At 50.7% G+C, this 19,402-nt stretch overlaps 8 protein-coding genes across 8 annotated transcripts; 2 read left to right on the top strand and 6 right to left on the bottom strand.

The window, feature by feature from the left end:
- Positions 1-439: 439 nt before the first annotated feature.
- Positions 440-2,549, bottom strand: LTR84_005604 (uncharacterized protein; the record flags this gene model as incomplete). The annotated part of the gene is made up of 4 exons (XM_064849170.1): positions 440-885; positions 1,030-1,945; positions 2,014-2,204; positions 2,282-2,549. The coding sequence occupies 4 exons, from the start codon at positions 2,547-2,549 to the stop codon at positions 440-442; spliced, it is 1,821 nt and encodes a 606-aa protein (XP_064703873.1).
- Positions 2,550-3,652: 1,103 nt separating this feature from the next.
- Positions 3,653-5,392, bottom strand: LTR84_005603 (uncharacterized protein; the record flags this gene model as incomplete). Its single annotated transcript, XM_064849169.1, has 1 exon — positions 3,653-5,392. One exon carries the CDS (start codon positions 5,390-5,392, stop codon positions 3,653-3,655), a length of 1,740 nt encoding a protein of 579 aa, XP_064703872.1.
- A 1,018-nt stretch (positions 5,393-6,410) lies between these two features.
- Positions 6,411-7,596, bottom strand: LTR84_005602 (uncharacterized protein; the record flags this gene model as incomplete). The annotated part of the gene is made up of 3 exons (XM_064849168.1): positions 6,411-6,972; positions 7,035-7,193; positions 7,472-7,596. The coding sequence occupies 3 exons, from the start codon at positions 7,594-7,596 to the stop codon at positions 6,411-6,413; spliced, it is 846 nt and encodes a 281-aa protein (XP_064703871.1).
- Positions 7,597-7,880: 284 nt separating this feature from the next.
- Positions 7,881-8,934, bottom strand: LTR84_005601 (uncharacterized protein; the record flags this gene model as incomplete). The annotated part of the gene is made up of 3 exons (XM_064849167.1): positions 7,881-8,820; positions 8,875-8,882; positions 8,926-8,934. The coding sequence occupies 3 exons, from the start codon at positions 8,932-8,934 to the stop codon at positions 7,881-7,883; spliced, it is 957 nt and encodes a 318-aa protein (XP_064703870.1).
- Positions 8,935-9,600: 666 nt separating this feature from the next.
- On the bottom strand, positions 9,601-10,671 carry LTR84_005600 (uncharacterized protein; the record flags this gene model as incomplete). The annotated part of the gene is made up of 3 exons (XM_064849166.1): positions 9,601-10,203; positions 10,307-10,454; positions 10,541-10,671. 3 exons carry the CDS (start codon positions 10,669-10,671, stop codon positions 9,601-9,603), a joined length of 882 nt encoding a protein of 293 aa, XP_064703869.1.
- A 920-nt stretch (positions 10,672-11,591) lies between these two features.
- On the top strand, positions 11,592-12,590 carry LTR84_005599 (uncharacterized protein; the record flags this gene model as incomplete). Its single annotated transcript, XM_064849165.1, has 2 exons — positions 11,592-11,625; positions 11,680-12,590. 2 exons carry the CDS (start codon positions 11,592-11,594, stop codon positions 12,588-12,590), a joined length of 945 nt encoding a protein of 314 aa, XP_064703868.1.
- A 188-nt stretch (positions 12,591-12,778) lies between these two features.
- LTR84_005598 (uncharacterized protein) lies at positions 12,779-15,409 on the bottom strand (the record flags this gene model as incomplete). The annotated part of the gene is made up of 1 exon (XM_064849164.1): positions 12,779-15,409. The coding sequence occupies one exon, from the start codon at positions 15,407-15,409 to the stop codon at positions 12,779-12,781; it is 2,631 nt and encodes an 876-aa protein (XP_064703867.1).
- A 1,232-nt stretch (positions 15,410-16,641) lies between these two features.
- Positions 16,642-19,283, top strand: LTR84_005597 (uncharacterized protein; the record flags this gene model as incomplete). The annotated part of the gene is made up of 3 exons (XM_064849163.1): positions 16,642-17,057; positions 17,107-17,964; positions 18,017-19,283. The coding sequence occupies 3 exons, from the start codon at positions 16,642-16,644 to the stop codon at positions 19,281-19,283; spliced, it is 2,541 nt and encodes an 846-aa protein (XP_064703866.1).
- Between the last annotated feature and the right edge of the window lie 119 nt (positions 19,284-19,402).

Genomic DNA, 19,402 nt, shown 5'->3' with positions numbered 1-19,402 from the left:
ACAATCAGATCAAGCTTGCGGCTTCTTCCTAGCAGGTGTTCGATCAGATGACCTCGGGATCTCAGTCATGCACGCAGCCGGCAACCGTCTGGATGATCTTTCCCATCTTTAGGAGCGGGCTAGTCGTCAAGTACCTGGGAATGGCGAGAAATACGAACGCGCAAGAGACGAGAGAGCATAGTTTTGAGTATCTTACAATGATGTCTTTGCCATACGCATTGATTATGTTCGAGGTCTATATATACAATCTTCCACAATACCAAATGAAGATGAGGACGGGATCTAGCTTATCTTCAAACATGGCGTCCTAACTTTTAAATAGCCCTGACAGCAGTACGATTGCGTATATATAAGCTTCTATGTATTTGAAGGTAGACTCGGTTGAATGCGTGGTTACTTATTACCATTGGCCTGCATAAGCTGTGGTGGGGACGGCCTATCAAGCCTTCTCGGAAACCGGGTGTGCCTCACGAGTAGCGTCATCAACCTCCCAAGCAGCCTCACTATCAATTTCACCCGCTTCCTTTACATGCGTGATGCCCTCACCTCTGGCATAGATTTGTCGAGGGACATGGGTGGTGAACAGGTGGTCGTAGTCCCTCAAATATAAAGCGGCCAGGACACCGGCAAAATTGACTGCTATCATCGCGTAGTAGACCCACGAATATGACTTGACCCGAGCGTCGACCAGCGCGTCCATGACCTTGGTCTGGATCGTGGGAGTCATGCCGGGGACGCTAGCGATGGCACTTTCAGTTCCCAATGCGGCCGCCGCAACCAGGTCACTCAAAGACGATTCTGGCAACCCTGCGGCAGTCGCAGCTGCGGGAACAAAGGCGGCGATATAGTGAGGAAGCTTGTTTTGAAGGATAGCGAGATAGACTGCTGTGAAAATGGAACCCCACGCGGTTCTCAACAATAAAAGAATCCCTATCATGGTACCACCTCGGTGTCAGCCAACGAATTATTGTTTCGTCATGGGATTAGGAGATGAAGCGGGTAGGAAGAAGAGAAGGAAAGAGGACATACCAAAGACAGTTCCGAGGTCGGCATCATTGGCACTCATTTGAACCAGTCCGAGAGGGGTCAGTTCCATGATGCCATCGGGAAATGTGGCGAAGAAGGAGAAAAGAGCACTTTGCACTTTGTTGTCTCGGTTCGCGGACGCGAGAGCGCCGGAAAATGCGCACACCAAGCAAGACATGACGACTAATTGGTATTTGACGCGCTTTATGATACCGATCAAGGGTCCCCAAAGCCAGATGCCGCCAATGATACCGAAAGCCACTGTGCAAGAGAGCCAGGCATTCTCTTTCCAATCGGTCGCGCCGACACCGTAAATATTGGCTACCTGTGAGGGCCAAATGATGGTCGGACCCACATAAGCGGCCCCAGAAACGGAAGCTATGACGGCCAAGCAGCCGAAACCTCGAACATCCTTGAAGAAGTACATGGGTACCACAGGGTTAGGAATCCGCGCATATATCTCCCAGAAGACGAAGGCCACGAGGAGCAGGATGCCGATGATGATGAGGCTGAGAATTTTCGCTGACGACCAGGGGGCTGGTTGACCGCCCCAGGAGATGCCGAGTAAAAACATCATCATACCAGTGGTGAGGAGGAAAGTGCCCACAAAGTCGATACGTTTCACCTCTTGCCAAACAGTCCGCTTGCCGCCATGCAACTGTTGGAAAGTAGGCGGATTGTAGAAGAGGTACTGGAAAATGGTGGCCACGCCCATCAGAATCAAGTAGATGTAGTAGATCCACCTCCATCCAGGACCGTCATTGATCAGTTTCAGGGCGAGATAGGCACCGAACCCCACCGAAACGATACAAGGCAGGGTGACTACAGACATAGAAGCAATCTTGTATCGGTTGGGAACAACCTCGCCCATGGTCAGGCCGTAGCAGGTATGCACGCCGCCAGAGAGTCCCAGGAAAACCTGTGAGGTTGATCAGCTACTGGCTTCGAGTTGAGTTTGGGGAGGATTGTTTCCGTCCTTAAACATACGTTGGCAACCACCAATGTGTTCATGTCCATAGCACGGCAAGCAATGATCCCCCCAATAAGACCAATCAGGGAGGCGCCAATCATGCCCCATCGTCGACCAAACTTGTCCGAAAAACGGCCAAATAGGATGATCGAGATGCCAGCACAGGCGGTCCAGATGACGGGAAACAAACTCGCATTCTCACTGGGACCTGAGAGCCATAAACGTCAGTATAGATGTTAATTTGCTCGTACCACTTCACCACCGTCATCATATGGAACATCTTACCAATATCCTGGTTGATGTCAACCAGCACCGCCGCCGGACAACTGAAACCAAAGTAGGCTGCATTGACGCCCATCCCAATCCCCGTGGCAGTTCCGAGTACGCGGAGCAAGTATTTCCAGGAGAACTCGGACTGATCCGTAGTGAGGGCATTGGAATTTTCAATATCCTCCAGCGCGCACTCATCATGCTGAGCGTGGGCAAGTTCTAGCTTTTGAAGATCGGTGAGTCCATGGTGCGGAACACCATGGTAGGGCTGAATCTCTGCCATCGTGGGCCACTAACTGTCAACCTGATCGCTTGATTGATGAGCTCCCGCACCACTGAGTGTTTGAACAAAAGTGAGAATCCAACGATAGACGTACTGACTTTGCAAATTATGAACCTTGACACCGACAGCTGGAGTCTGATGAGCGTCTCTATATACTGATGTTCATTTATATCATTAATCATGCACCACCCCGAGCTCAATGTATCGAGCCAAATCCTGGGGACCGGAGCCCCGGACCGCGGAGTGCTTGGATATAAGGGGGTCAGAAGTATTTAGGTCGATCGATGGACCTGTACAGATGAAGAGTATTGGGGTTCTAGTCTGCGCGGCAGTGCAATCGGTTCAGGGTGCTTTTCAATTGGCCTTCTCTCCCCCTTTCCAGAGACCCACTGGACATACCCCGCTTGTTTGGGAAGCCATATCATATCGCCGCGGGTTTATGATATCTCAAGTCCCTTCACACGTCGTCCGGTGCTATCTACTAGCCGACATGAAACCCAACCGCCCTTGTCATCGAACCTGCACCTGCCTACTCTCTTCCCCGAGAACGACCCAGACCTGGAAGAATTGGGTGGTCAGCCCGAGTAATCGCCTCAATCAATTTTGAGTTTGAGAGGCCAGTCTCAAGCTTGATAAAAGCAAGAAGAATTATACGAGTGTGCGGCCAAGTAGATTAGCAAGAGAGACTAAGAGACTGCGCTAGACACTGCGAATCAGATTTATAATCAAGGGAAATATTTGAAAACCATATGGAGATGATTCCAGAAAGTAATACTGCAGGGCATAAGACATGAGATACCAAGGAGACAACATTATTTCATCTATCGCATATATAGACCTCTGCTAGGTGGTTCTGCTCCCCTCCAAGATGACCGCACGAATAGAGATTCGGAACCTGCTCGGAATCATGCCCATCTAGAACGATTGTACGGAAATGCATCACCCTTCATGTCCAACGTACGCTCTGCACTTTATTCGTTGAAACTCGGTCATCGCCATCAACATGACACAGAATTGTGGGAAATTGTGGTCGTTCTCGGACCATGTTCCACTGCGCTAATGAGGCCGGAGGTGAAGGGCTAAGCCTGTGATCACGTCGATGCCTAGGCTACGATGTCTACCTTGGTGTTGGAGATTCCGTTGGCCTCGGCATCCTCGACGTGCGTCTTGGTTGCCTTGACATCGGCGCCGCGCTCTGTTGTTGATTTGTTCTGCAAAAAAGGCTGAAAACCTGGAAACCCTTCCTCAATGACTCGATGGACAGTGTTGTAGAACTGGCCCATGCCTCCGAAGTGAAAACGAATGGCTCGTTTCTTGCCCTCAACATTGCTCCCAAAGAGCCACGAGTTGGCCTCCTTGAACAGACTGCTTTCGATGACGTTCTCGGCAGCGGTAGTCCATTCATCCTCGGCTTGCTTCGTGGCTTCGATGATGGTGCCTTCGCTCCCAGGTCTGGCGCCAGGTACACGGCGAGCCCTCTCCGCTTCCGCCAGTAGACCAGAGATCAACTCAGTATAGGTTTCGACGACTGGAGGAAAATTGGCAAACGGGCCCAGTGGCCCGCCGATCATCAACATGTTGGGAAACTCAGGAACTGATGCTCCTAGGTAAGCGGATGGGCCACGTTCGCGGGCATCCCAGTATTCTTTCAAGCTCTTCCCTCCACGGCCACGGATACGAATGCGGTTGTAGTTTCCATCAACAGCATCAAATCCTGTCGCGAAGACAATGACGTCGAGCTCGTGGAAGCCGGCGGTGGTTTCGATACCATTCTCTCGTATTGTGACAATGGGCGTCTCTCCAATGTGCACAATATCTACGCCGGGCTTGTTAAATGCATAGTAGTAGCCATTGTCGCAGATAGGCCGACGTGCATGCAGCTCGTTTGGTTTGAGCTTGCGCGCCTTTTCGGGATCTTGCACGATCGAGTCGATCTTACTCCGGATAAAATTGCACGCGTGCTCGTTGGCCACCTTATTGAAGCCAATATCTTTAAATCCGCCGAAGTAGAAATGGAAGCCATTGCCTCGTTGCCACAAGTGCTCGAATATGCTCTCTGCCTCTTCGGGAGGGACTGAGTCGTACGGCCGGTTCGACTCACACAGCTCCATCCCTACATAGGATTGCTTGGCTCTCGTAAAGATTGTGGTGTAGTTGTCATTTGCCCACTGCCGATATCCGGAGGAGACTGGCCCGTCTCCACTCGGAACACTATATTGGGGATGGCGCTGAAAGGAAGTCAATGATTTGGTCTGGCCTGCAAGAGCAGTGATGACCTGGACACCGGTTGAACCGTTGCCAATGACACCCACTCGCATTTGAGAGAGATCTAAGTCGGCAGGCCAACGAGAAGTGTGGACTGTCCGGCCTTTGAAAGTCTCCAAGCCTGGTATCTTGGGATAGTTCGGGGCAGAGAGGACTCCCAATGCTGTCACGACGTATCGAGCATCGATGGTCTCTCCGGTACTCAGACTAACATTCCATCGTCCGGATTCTCCGTCATAAACAGCCGAAGTGAGTTCAGTCTGGAACTGAATATCTTTATACAGGTCGTGCTTAGTTGCGACGTGCTGGAAGTATTTGAGGATCTCCTTTTGCTTAACGTAGTGGTCGGACCAGGGGTAGTTCTGGAGATCGTCTTTGTCCCAAGAAAATCGATATATGATGGACCTTGAGTCACTCATAGCGCCGGGGTAGCGGTTCCAGTACCATGTCCCACCTACATCGCTAGCAGTATCAATGACTTTGATTGTGTAGCCTTCGCCTCTTAGGTGCTTCAGAGCACAAAGTCCTCCAAAGCCGGCTCCAATCACTAGGATATCGAGCTGCGAGGGCAAGACCATTGTGACTTATTTCTCAGAATCGCTTCTTGGATGACTCAATGGAAGTGATGAAGTGAGATGGTGAAGCAGCGACTTTTCCACGAACTGAGAAATCCACTAAGAAGAGTGCCATTTCGTAGCTATATAAACTGTTGTGCCGAGGCATAGTCCCTCGTGGAAGACTCATTCCGAGACTTGACTCAACGAAACACAACTTCAATTCGTCCCCCTCGAGCAGCGTGTCATGTTGGCAACCTACTGATGTTCCCGATCAGCCTCAATGGGTTCGTTGACCAAACTCCGTACCAGCTGATCGAGTCCACTCAGATGTCACCATTTCAGGGACACCCTTGGGAGGGTGGGCACGGTGGGCCTCAGAAGCATGTGGCCATTGGCTCTTCGCTTCCGCTCCGCGACTGATTGGAGTTTGCAGATTAGGTGGCGGTTGTGGGTCCCTCGGGCTGACAGTCTGGAGCGGGAGGTTGTTGGGGTAAAACCAGAACCTAGATCTCTGACAAGTCGGCGATATGGCAATGGTGACAGGAAATGAAAACTTTCGGCTTGCATGCAGTGTGGGACTAGGAATGGGAATGGACCAGCAATGATGGTGCGCACATACCCCAAGAATGATCTCGGTGTGGCAAGGATAAGTTCTGCAATTGAGTGAGACACCAATCATCTAATTCCATGCCCTTCTGGTCAGGATCGATGCATGGAAAGAGACAAGTCAGGATTCTCGAATGGCAGGAAAAGTTAAGGCCCTCCTTTCGTAGCGAAGGCTGGAGAATGTTGCTTCGAGAATCAATCAAGTGATCGAACCACTGATCCCGAGCTATCTGTGTTTTAAAATAGGTAGCTTCAGCAGAGCTTTTGAGCGGAGAAGTTTTTGTTTATCCAACACACCTGCGGCCTCTAGACTGGCATTCGGTTTCGAGAGATCTAGAATAGTTGATTTGAGCAAGTCATAAAGGAGTAGCAGTGAATAATTAGTCACAAAAGAAACAAGTAGCCATTATTGAAGATTGTGTTGATTTAGGTTCTAGTCAGTCAGGTGCTCGTTGTTTAGATGCCAGTCCAGCCCAGTACCATAGGGTGCGAATGCATCAGTTAAGGAGTCTTGGAATATGTTTTCAAAGGCATCGAAATCCAGTTCCTGCGCCCAGCGATCCTCAAGCATGATCCCTTCGTTAGAATCCACTATCTGCGAGACTGTACCACTCATCGAAGCACGCGAACCATGCAGCGTTGGGCCCAGTAGACCGTCCAAACCACTGCCGGCCATACTACATGTGCCCTCGCCGGACCGTAGTGTTGCTTGATCTGATAGCCGATCAATCGACCCAGCAGGCTGCTGCGGCTGGCCCCCACATGGCTTGCCGCCTGGCGCGCTGCACTCAACACACCGATTGCGACCAGTCAAACGGCGAAGCACCTTGTCGAAGACGCGCAGGATCCAACCAGCTGCGGGCCACAGCTTTGAGAGTTCGCTCAACGCCAGCATGCACAGCCTAGCTCGATTCTCTGCCAGCTGACTGCTTACCGGCTGTCTACAACGGATTACCAGGGAATGGATTGAAAGTGCACCAAACAAGGTTGGGATTCTGAAAACCATCTTCGTGTCAGTTCCTTCGACTCTGCACCCAGGTGCTTGGTGGTGACTTACATATGGAGTTGAGTATATCGGAGCGTGCCAGAACTCAGCAGATCTTCGGCAAGGCGAGTAACGGTATCGGTGCTGCTTCGGACTGTTATTTCTCGCTCAAAGTCTTGCTGAGTTACACTTTCGATGGTGCGTGGTCTGCAGAACAGAATAAGAGCATTACTGCTTGAAGTTTAGCCGGAGGCCCCAAGATATACATAAACACGTACTGATAGCTCAAGTGTAACATGCAGGCCCAGAAACTTGGCTCTGTGGACTCCTTGAACGGCTTTGGACGCATATCCAGTGGCAATGCACACTCCCATTGTTGAAAATCAGCGGAAAGAAGCTTGTATGCTTTATCATCCCACGTACGCCCAGGTGTATATCCGATAGATAGGACCCGACCAACTCATCCACAATTAGCCTTTTCATATGTGGTGAGTGAAAGGAGGACCAACTCACGTAGAAAGGCCAGGCGGACGAGTTCGATAAAGTATGAGACGTGATATGGTTCCTGTGTCCCGATTAACTCTGCCTGTACGCTCGATGCATATTGATCTCGGAAGTCCTCCTCAGTCAGCATCTTGATGTCACAATCCTCGTCGCGAATTCGTGAAGGTCGGCCTAATGAAGACGCTATATGTCTATCTCGTGTCTGAGATGGGTCAGTTTGCAGCCACTATCGTGAGGTACGATGAATGGTATGCGCGGGAGGGACGATGGATGTTAAGATTCTCACTGACATAGATTGACCACCATATCCTCCTCCATAAGGATCTTCGCTTCGAGCTGAGATCTGATTGCACGGTTCTGTGGTGGCGGTTAACCATTGGTCTGCTATGACAAATGTTTCGGACTAGAAGAAGCCTACGTGCGGTGCAATCCGAGGCTCTGGGCAAGGCTAATGGCGGCGCCGAGCCAGAACCAGGAATCCTTCTGATCTTCCGGGCATGCCCACCAGAAGGAGAGCAAGAAGAGGACAGATGTCAGAACGACTTGGTCCTGCTCGTAGTCGGCATCATACAATGCTTTGGCTCGTTTGAAGAACGTCTGCCGGGCATGAAGTCGATCAGGAAACCCTGCTCTTGTAATGAGGGATTCGTCGCACACAGTTGTCGCAAGAAACATCATTGTTTGAAGAAGCAACAGTGATGATTGACCGTTTTGATACCGTTCGGCAAAATCGTTTCGGTCTAGGACTGGAAAACCAGGATAAATATATTTGAAAAAGTTTCGTATAAATTCGTCGCGGATCTCCTTCTCAGGCAGATCCAGCGCACCCATAGCTCTCAGCCTTTCAAAATCATCATGATTGAGGTGGGAGATCATGAATCCCCCGCTTTTAGAAGGGACAGGGTGGTGGAGTCGGACAATGGGCCGTCTCCCATCAAGACTGCAGATTGTGTTGATGATGAAGCCCATGGGTAACGCTTCGCCAAAGAACAACGTACGGGCTTGGTCCGGAACAGAGTTGGCATTTTGGGCAAGTAGTTCAGGCTCTGTCATGTGAGCAAAAAGCATTTCTGGACCATCCACTTGTCCAAGAATTTCTTTCTCATCTGGATTGGTCGTGGTCGTGGTCACGGTGTTGTTGTCCTGGACTTGTCCTTCATCCGCTGGGGGGTTGAACAGTATCGGCTCTGGAACAGTGCCTGACACAGCGGCTTGCGGCTGCGCGGGATCCATCGCAGATTTGGGAAACACGATTGAGCGCTCGGCGCACTGTGCTGACCTTTTCCTTGTCACGTTGTTTGTATGGCTCGCCGCCGATTCGGTTTTATCTTTGGGGTTGGATCCTCGGACGTACCTGCAGCTGTGTGAGGTCTATGTATATATAGCCAGCTTGATCAATAACACTTACTTTCCGCGCTTTGAAGTAATCAATTCACAAGGCACGTTTCGTGTCCGGCACTGCCAGCATGGCTTTTGCTGCATCACATCACATTTGACCCGACGCGAATGACAATGTTTGCATGCCGTTCTTGTCCTCGCACCAGCAGATTGAGAGGCTGACGGTGACTTTGACGGCTCAGACTGAACATACAAGTTGGCTTTGTTGCTTTCCGCCATCGTGGGATGAGGGATTCGACGCAAGTCCTAGGTTGCGATTTGAAGGAAAAAGCGATAGAGGGAGAGGAGGTGGACTCTTTCCAACCCCGCGCAGCAAAGTATTCGGAAGAATTGGTCCATGCCTAGAACAAGGGTCTAGAAGACCCGCCAAATGGCAAGCGAAGGGTGCTCCACGCCCACCATGGAGACGTCATAAAGTGCAGTTCCACTGGCTTTTCCATGTAGGTCATGGGATCCCGGGGACGGAGTCCTAGGAGTCTACTAAAATACTTAGTTCAAGTCTACGTAGCTTCTGTTTAGCTTGCTGGTGAAGTACGGAAAGTACAAGAGACACAGCTTAACTGCCAGCCGTCTTTCGAATTAGGTAAACATATGCTAAGGCTAGGACACGGAGGTTTTGAGGCGCGTCCACTCGTGGGAACGCATTTGAGCCTAGACAGGAAGAACGGTGTAAGGGCTCCCTAGTAAGTCTACCCAGGGTAATCTTGTATATTTAGATGAATACGGGTTTTATTGCTCACTGGTAAACCTGCCCGAAATGCTTCGCCGCAACCTCCAGATCATGCCCAAAGATTAATTGCGCGTTGAACAGGCGTTGTAGCCGCTTGATCATGGCTGAACTCTGAATCCACGCCGTATGATCTCGAGCCAGCCAGCCCTGAGGATGGCTTTCCGTGTAATTTTCTGCTGCGTGGAACTGGTCTGTGGTCCAGATGAAGGTGCCGGATTGCTCCAAGTTGACCTGCATGATCACCAACCCGGGCGTGTGGCCTGGGCTGTGGTGGAGGGTGATGCCCTGGAATAAATCGAGATGGGTATCGGTGAAAGTGTTCCAATTCAGTTTATCAAGGCTGATGTAATGATGTTGGTAAACGCCTCGGTCAGCCCCCGTGCCAACTGCCCAGCAGGCGTGTTTGAACTCCTCCTCGTGCACATATATGGGTACATCAGTCCCTACGAAATGTTCCAGACCTCCCGCATGGTCTAAGTGAAGATGTCCCATGATGATGGCTCGGACATCTCGTATATCGTTGCCCGTAGCTCGAATCGCCGCTGGTAGTTTGTGTGATTCCCGGTACTCGACGCGTGGGAAAACGTCGGTCAGAGGTGCGCCCCATTCCTACAACAGAGCAGAGCAAAGTCGCGTTAAAAAGCTTAAAACTTGCAAGATGGACAAATATTGGAGATGGGCTGACGGGGTTTATGGTCAAGACTCAACTTACAGAATCGACATCTTCAGCGCACCCAGTCTCGAACAATATAAGCCCCAGTCCAGGATACTCGATCAAGGCCGCGACACAGATCATGGTGCGTCTCTTGTTTTCGGGATTCTTCTGGCTCAAGGTGCTGGTATTGCCTCCTCGGAAGAACCTACAACAAGCAACATGGATCTTGAATCAGTCATACTGCCCACTTCTCATCAAGAGCAGGAGACATGAGCATTGAGCTTCACTCACCATCCTTCATCAGCCTCCAGTCGTCCCAAGTCCAACAAATGCATCTTTGTTCCCGGCGGACAGTTCAAAGCCGGAACACCGGCTCTCGCCAGCCATGCAGAAGCGCCTTGATTGGAGCTCAGGTCCGTCATCTTTCAGATCGAGCAATGCCAGACGTGTCTGCTGGGGACGAGTGTATCTATGAGGGTTGGAATGGCACTTCGATGTGTCGAACTCGAGCCTATGTTATCAGGATCGAGTTACACACTTAACCAATGATATTGTGATTGGAAGGCTGGAAGTTTTGGTTGGCAAGCAATTAGCCTCAGTACATTCCTGTGCTTTGGGCCATCGCATTGCTTCTCTGCTTGCGAGGTTTTTTTCCAGAATTGATTTATCAAGTCACCGAGAGCATCATCGCCCAGATCACGCTGCGCGGCATAACACCGAGGCAAGTACCGAGCGGTGGAGGCATGCTGATGATTGAAACTCTCAGACCTTAGACCGGGACAAGGTAATGAACATGTTAGAGTCTGGGCTCAGTACGCCTTGGCCAATCCGGGCTTGAGTGGAACCGCAGGCGGACTCATGGATCCCTACATGCTCCACACCTGCCAAGGGTCTTCTATGAACCTGCTAATTAGACCGATCAACGAATATTTATTAATCGCTGGTGATGGTCCCGTGTGCCTTACCCCGTGGCCCCTTATCCCCGCCATTGCTTCGCCTCCGCAGTGTGGGCTTCATATCCACCCAGACGGAGCCGCTCTCTGCCGAGAAAGGATAGCCGAGCTCTCTAGTTGTATTGGAGATGTGAGCAGTGTAAAAAAGAGCAGCGGTTTGTTCGTATTGTACGGAGAAAGCAGTCACACTTCTACGACCACCAGCAGACGCGCTGGGTATGTTGGATAGTCCTCTGTATTGCAATCATTTCATACTCGCACCCATATCGGCTTTATGCTTGATTACAAAATAAGTGAAAGGGAGAGCAGTTATCTACAAGTGTGGCATGGAGTCCCCAATGCCATCTGAAGAAAACAATCCAAAACAGTCCACACAAGAGACACACACCATGGCACCACATTTGAAAACCGCCATCGTGACAGGTAAGAAGCTCCCCATTGCATGATGGCTCAACAGATTGACGACCAGCCTCACAGGTGCTTGCAGTGGCATGGGCCTGGCGCTGACACAGCATCTGCTCTCCAAGCCAGATTGGAGAGTCGTGGTGGCGGATGTAAGGCCGGAGCAATATCGTAAGATCTCATCAACGCTGAATCCGGACCGGCACATCTTTGTGCACACCGACGTGGGATCGTGGGAGTCGCAAGCCCAACTGTTTGAGAGGGCTTTCGAGTGGAGTGGCGGACGACTGGACTTTCTTGCCGCAAACGCTGGAGTTGTACGCGTGGAACCGCTGGCCGTCACCACCGTCGGTGATCTTGACAGCGAGCCGACCAAGCCGGAGATGCTCACCACCCAGATCAATCAGATCGGTGTCTACTACAGCTTGTTGTGGTTCATCCATTACGTGCGGCGATGCAAGAAAGCCCACGCGGACAAGAACGGCGACTACAAGCCCAAAGCAGTCCTGATGTCGTCTTGCACCGCCATATACCCCTTCCCGTGCGCCGTCGAATACGCCATGACCAAGGCGGCCGTGCTGTCACTGACCCGCAGCACCGCCCACTTCTTATACGAGAGCGACGGCATCGCTCTGAACTGTCTGATGCCGAACTATGTCAATACCCAGAACTATTCGGATGAAACCTGCGCCAGATGGGGTCCCGATTGGTTAACTCCCTACTCTACCATTCTCCGGGCCTACGATGAATTGATCTCTGAAGATGGCACTGTGGTTCAGGACGGAAAAAGTAATGGAGCGCCAGGCGTTGTCAAGGTCGGTCAATCAGTCGAGTGTTCGGTGCTCGATCTGCACTACAGGCACGCACAGCCTTTTGTCGACGAGAAAGCTGAATTCGTCATTTTGGAGAGCAGTAAGCCAGAAGGTGAATGGTTCAATACCTTCTTATCCCCTATGACCAAGTACAAAGCCACAGCTGCCGTCTAGATCTGAGCTCTTCGATCACGCAAAGCCGCTGATGAATTAGATAGTACCTGGTGACGCCACCTTTCCCTCAGAGATTGGTTGGACTCATAATTCTTGAACAGTTAGGAGGAAAGGTTCTGTCGGCGACTGCACCCTCCTGTAATTATTGCAGTCTTGCCTTACAACTCAAGGTCTTAGTAACGTCGAGATCAAATAAGAGGGTCACTATAGTTAAGTTGATCGTACGTAAATGAATAATCATAGGTAGCACCCTGACCCCAGCTTCGCCATCCGAGGTCGGCAGGCTGCGTTTGAATTAATGCGTCCATTTTCAATTCTTGGAGGCGCGAGTCCATAGAACCGGCGGTGCACATAATGTGATTGGAACGACCGCCCAAGTATTTCAGGGCTTCGATGCAAGCAGATGCATTTTCGATCAAATCTAGAATGTCTGCGTTTGTTCTAAGCCAGACGAGCTGATCAGGGTCGAGATTGGGATCCTTGATGCAGGCAATCCAAAAAAGCAGAATTTCACAGGACCTTGTGATACTTTGGTAGAGTACCTCCGACCATGGCTCAGTAGTCAGTGCACCTTGGCTAGCAAAGAAAAAGAACTTGTCCTCACGTGCACAGCTCATGCTGCAAAAGTCGGGCAGGATTGCCACGCTCGCCACCCTCGATATGGCATAAGTGTTATCTTTTCGAATGCCCCAAACCAAGGCCGACGATTGGCGCAGCGAGCGCTGAACGAGTTCAGATTGGCCGGTTTCATCAATAAGTTCGATATGACGAGCCAGAATCAGGCATGCCAAATGCCAATGACTACATATCATGAGATACCATGACTTGAGCTTCAAGGAAAGTTGGGCAAGATGAACCCTACAATCCTCGAGAAATTCGGCATACTGCTTCGTAACATATTGGTAGATCTGGCACGTTTCCCCAATGTGTTTTTCGAGGTCATAGGGAGCCGAGCCACTGGCTGTACTGGTCTGTATCGTAGGTAATCTCCGCCAAAGAAGGTTCTTCAGTGCGAGGACCTCTTGTAGCACTCGTGCTGCCACGTCGTCCGTCCATGGCCAGCGTGGAGCCGTCATTCCGAACCTACAGACCGAGTCCGGGCCCAGAGAATCCCACATGCTCACTGTTCGATTTGCACTGAACACCGCCTCCGAGGCGGGATGCATTGACGATTTCACTTCCTCGATCTCAAAGACGGACTCCTGGTCGGGAATGACTGGAAGCCGGTCTCTCATGACTGCCGTTGTGGTGTCGCACATGACTCCAAAACGAAACATGACACTGAAAGCCAGGAAACCTTGCCGAGGAATGGATTTCGGTAACACGAAAGTGGTCTGTGGAGGAGAATCGGCCGCTTCTTTCGCCGTTGCAATGATGTTTCTTCTCCAGGAGAGAAGCTGTTGGACTGCAAGTACAGTATGATCAAGAGGATTGTGAGCCCCAGGCAACCGAGGTGGAGTGGACTTATGGTTAGTTGTACTGTCGGCGAGCCCAGGTTTGCGAAACCATGAGAATAACAGTTGGGCGAGGATCACTTGAAAAGATGTGAGTCCCAGACAGCTACGAAGCGCATCCTCAGCCTTGTACTGCAATTCCTGCTGCAACTGGGATTGAACTTCTCCCAAGTTTCTCCCACCAGTGTGAATGGCCCACTGATCCGTGAGTCCTGCCGACTTGGCCTGGTCTGGCTCAAGCCATTGGCTGGCAAACGCCATGACAGCGTATCTGAAAGCATTTGACGCTTTGTCACTTTCTTGTGGACTGAGAGGTGACCTGCGAAGCGGGTCGAGCATCTTGTCGAGATTCTTGGCTAATTGTAAGAAACTGAAGCTCCCACAGAGCGGGGTGTGGTCTTGCATATATCGCCAGTTCCATGCTTGAAAGTAAAGTGAAGGGATATTCTCAAAACTTTCGAGGTATATTTGGAGGAGCGTTTTGCAAATGAGACTTTTGGTGTAGCTCTGTACTAGTTGGAAGTCTTGGCTATTGACTTCTGCTTCCCTCGATAGGGTGGAAAGGTCTGTTGGGAAGTAATGGACAGGCTGGAACATCAATTGATCTGTGGGAAACGAGTCATGAAGCGCGTCTCGGATCTCTGCGGCATGGTCTGGATCTGCATCGGTCGTTGTCGCGTACTCTTCTGATCTTCCTATCCCGTTAGCAATTTCTGTGGACAACGTGTAATCGAAAATTGGTGGAGGAGCAGGCCACGATGATGATGGCGGATCCCAGTTGTCAGAGGTCATCACAGTCTCTGTCTCCTCTAGTCTTTTCATCAGCAGGAAGCCTTCTGTTCCACCAACGCCAGCAGTCGGAATTTCGGTCGGACTAGTCACCAACCAATTAAAGGATTGAGGCGCGCAGTCAAATTTGTCAGCGACTGTGCCAAAAACATCGCCTGTCCGGGGAAGTGAACCATGATCAGTCGCTAAATCAGTGGAGCCCACACCCTGTGCATGGTGGCAGTCCCCATGGCAGGAAGCAGATTGAGTTGGAGCGGCCATGGGCATGTCTCCTGACCGGCTCGTAGGCTGTGGACGTAAACGCGGCATCCTTAGAGGTTGCAGATCTTGTTCGTAGTGAACAAAATCGTAGTCTTTGGAGAACTTTTGTTTCAGCCTTTCTGGTAGTGATCCACGTGGGAGTTGCTGGAGCCAGTCGAATGTACAATTTCTTTTCGATTTCTGGCAGTTTGAGCAGGCCACCGCTTGTGCGGCACCACTCTGCAGCGGATTCGCGCCATTTGTCACCGCGTCACAGGCCCGTCGACCTTGGCGGCAGCGGTCGCAGCTCTGATATTGCTTTCTCAGCCTCGGCATATGGTTATGCGTCCTTGCCGTCACCATACATGTCTCAACCTAGGCCAGTGACGACCGTATGATCTTGCGCTTGGAGGAGGGTTTAGAGCAGAGATACCTTTAGGTAGTTTTGGAACGTTGTCGAAGGAAAAGCCTTGACCTGAGTTATCACCGTCGCCACCTCTAGCTCGCCCACCCATTGCGGGGATGGTACTCCCTACTTCCGGTCCAAGTTGGGGAAGCCCGACGTGATAGGCATATCACGTGCCATGTTTGTGGTTTTCCTTGCGTCACGATGCGGTTCCACTAGGACTGTCATTGGCTCGACGTCGATGCCACCAGGAATGTGGACCGTGCGTGCCTCTTGCAGAAGTAAGACGTTTTTCGATCCTCAGCCTCGAATAATGGACGATGCGGTTCCGCCAGAGCGATAATTGGCCGATTAGACCGTGTGACTACCTCGGCGACTTCCAAAAGATGGGCGGCAATGCCTGACGGCCGATACGATACGGCCTTGGCAGGGTCGACACGAAGTATATTCACAAAATAGATGCCCCAAAGTTTTAGTTTCCACTGTATGTTGGCGCCATGGTTCCCTGCTCCGCCGGAGCTGTCTAGTAGGAGTACTGATGCGCCGTACTCAGGAGATTAGAGCGGTGGAAACCACGACTCGGAGTGCGAGACCATTAGATAGGTATCACTTGTTTGCGTTTCAATGGCGCCTCACTACTATTTAATGCTTCATTCTGTAGATACCGGCATGGTTCATGTTGAATACACGAGATGAATCGCATGACCGGGGCCTTCTTGGTTCGAACCTTTCAAGATGTTCAGACTTGGTAATACAAGATGAGCTCCCATTAATTTCTCTACTCTGTGTGGAAGACTCGCACTTGCACTGATCTGATTGTCCCCCAATTTATCTTATGGTGGTGTTGAAGTGTGTAGACTAGCACCAGGCTGCGCGTCCCAGGGGCCGAACTCAGCTTATCTAACATGATCTGACGCCGCCTTGTCATTTATGGAGAGTGGTGCTAAAGCGGCGCTCAAGGGGGCTGAGCCACAAGCGAGCACAAGCACAGCCATTCCGGCAACACTTTCTTCAACACATTCACAAGGTTAACTTTCCATATGTTAATTGAAGTGAACATGACTTCTTATACCTGATTTAGCTCTCCTGTGACTGACAGCCAGCTTTGACTCGAGAAGACGTGACAGATGCGTTTACATTCGTGTTACTGTGCCCCAGGTAGATGACCGACCCGCTTTCGATCGCGACCGGTGTGGCAGGAGTGATCCAGCTTGCAGGGCTTGTGATCGGACAGTGTTATCGTTATGGATGCGGAGTTTCCAGCGCCCCAGATGAGGCAAGACGACTGGTTGCTGAAGTCACCAGCGTCAGCGGTGTTTTGGTAGGTGTTCAGGGTGCAGTCAAGCATGGTGATCCATCTGGCTATCAATTCGACGGCCTCCTGCAAGAGTTACGATCGCTACTGCAGAAGTTGTCGACGAAGTTGCAGAAGGACTCGCCGGATGCTGGACTATCTAAGGGAAGAAGGACACTCAATCGCCTTCTTTGGCCACTGCGGAAGGGAGAGACTGAAGAATTGGTCTCCGCCCTCGAGAGGCACAAGAACTCGTTTTCACTGGGTTTGAATAGCATTTCGGTGTGGGTACTACACGAAAAGACCGATTTTGGTGTTTACTGACCGGAGCAGAGATATGTTGATCGACCACACTACCTTACTCGATAACATTGCGGACTCAGTGTCCGATTTGAGCGCGGATTTCAGAACTAACCAGGCACTCCAAGAACGACGGGAAATCTTAGACTGGCTATCAGACCATCAATACGATGCCCAATACCGACGAGGATGTCAGCTGCACTGCTTGGACACTTGCACATGGCTACTCCACGAACCGGAGTTCCAATCCTGGATGCAGAAACGTTCTTCGTTGCTTTGGATGCATGGCCAAGCCGGATCTGGCAAAACAGTCGCGACAAGTTATATTATAAATCATTTGAGTATTCAATCTGACATGCAAGCAGTTAGGCTGGCATATTTTTACTATGATGCAAGTACGATCGAGAGTCTTACACCACAGACATTTTTTGGAACGATTGTTAAGCAATTTTGTGCTGGGCCAGGCGAAATACCAAACGATATATCAGACGCATACCAGCGTGCGGTAGGCCGAGCGGGCACACCGAAGCAGCCTGAATCGAAAGAACTCGAGCGATTTCTGAAACTCTTTTTGGAAGACCAGTCGCCTAGTATTATTGTTATCGACGGGCTAGACGAATCCCCGGATTATGGTATTGTGTGCGACTTCCTCACGGATTGCATCTCATCAGGCAAGTACCCACTGCGGGTGTTCATCAGCAGTCGGCCTGAAGTGGACTTACAGCGACGACTGGAGCCTTTCCAAGAAATTCCCGTGCCGGAGGATGCCATCGAGAATGACATTGGAGCCTACATTAAGATGAGAATTGATTCTGATGCTCGGCTAACGAGGATGAGTCCTAAAATGAAGGTTTATGTTGAACAGACTCTGCGGAAGGATTCGCATGCGATGTAAGTGTTATCAAGACGGGGAAACATTTCATAGCGTCCTTACAGTGACTAGGTTTCGATGGGTGCAGTGTCAACTGGATGCGATATCGTCTCTCCGAACTGACGCAGCTGTTAAGAAGGCACTAAAGTCTCTACCCTCGAGTCTCGAAGGCTCATACAGCCGAATCTTACAGAATATCGACTTGGCGGACGTTGACTTTGCGCGACGAACACTACTCTGGCTTGCATATGCTGTTAATCCTCTGACATTACCAGAACTGTCGCAAGCTGTTGTTCTCGACTCCAACTTCGATTGGCTTGATCCGGACGCAACTTTGAACGACCCAAAAGACGTCCTCGAAATATGCGGTAGTTTGGTCTCATTTAACACGGTATCCGAGACTGCTCGAATAGCACATCACTCAGTCCGCGAATACCTCACTGATCGGCTCAGTCCGACATCCGAGTTTTCAATTCCTGCTGCGACATCCCACAAATATATTGCCGAAGTGTGCATATCTTATCTCCTTTTGGAAGATTTCGAATCTGGGCCACTGATACTGGGAGAGCTGAAATGGACTCTCGAAAATTATCCCCTACTTCGATATGCGGCTCAGAATTGGCCTTTCCACGTGCAGCTATCTGGTGCTGAGAAAGAGCTTCAGCCCCTGATACTTCGTCTCATGACACCACAGCCAAACGAGAATTTCCTATTCTGGCTGCAGGTAGTTTTGTTCGATTCGAAGCACGGCTACATACCTCCCAAGTCTGAACTCACAAGCGCTCGTGCACTCTACTACGCCACAAGCTACGGACTGATTGAGACGGTGCGAAGCCTAATCGCCATGGGCGCAAATCTCGATGAGCGTGCAGGCCGCTTCGGCGGAGCTGCTCTACATGCTGCAGTCTGGAGAAGGAGGCCAGGGATCTTACGCATGCTCATCGATGCAGGCGCAGATGTCAAGTTACGCGACTACAACGGATCCACGGCGCCAGATTTGGCACTTTGGGGTGGAAGCACCGATTTGTTTGACATGTTTGTTGATAAGTTGAATATGGACACTGGTCTGGCACGTCTGATGCAAAAGGTGCTGACTAAACGATCGAAAGCGTTGTCGCTAACCGCGGAGGAATGGCATATAGCACAAAAGTTTCAGGATCAGGACCGTGACGAAGACCAGCAAGGGGAGTTAATGAAGGTCGTCAACCGGATCTATAAGGGTGCTGTTGAGAATGTCGCCGTGGCGTCTACGGGGCAAGCGGTGCAATCAACCGTTCCTCGGACCAATATTGCTGATGCGAGAGTTGTGGGTGAAGGACAGCGGTTTGAGCTGGATTGAGATATATATATTCTGAATTGGCTGATACCCTGCTTTCAAAGTCATGATTCGCACACAGGATCATGCATCATATATTGCTTGGTGGAGGGAGGGGTCTTAGCAACGACTTGCGTCTGATA

This window comes from Exophiala bonariae (genome assembly GCF_035927105.1).
Source record: "Exophiala bonariae strain CCFEE 5792 chromosome Unknown scaffold_21, whole genome shotgun sequence".
Taxonomy (NCBI): domain Eukaryota; kingdom Fungi; phylum Ascomycota; class Eurotiomycetes; order Chaetothyriales; family Herpotrichiellaceae; genus Exophiala; species Exophiala bonariae.
This window is presented reverse-complemented; position numbering and strand designations above follow the sequence as displayed.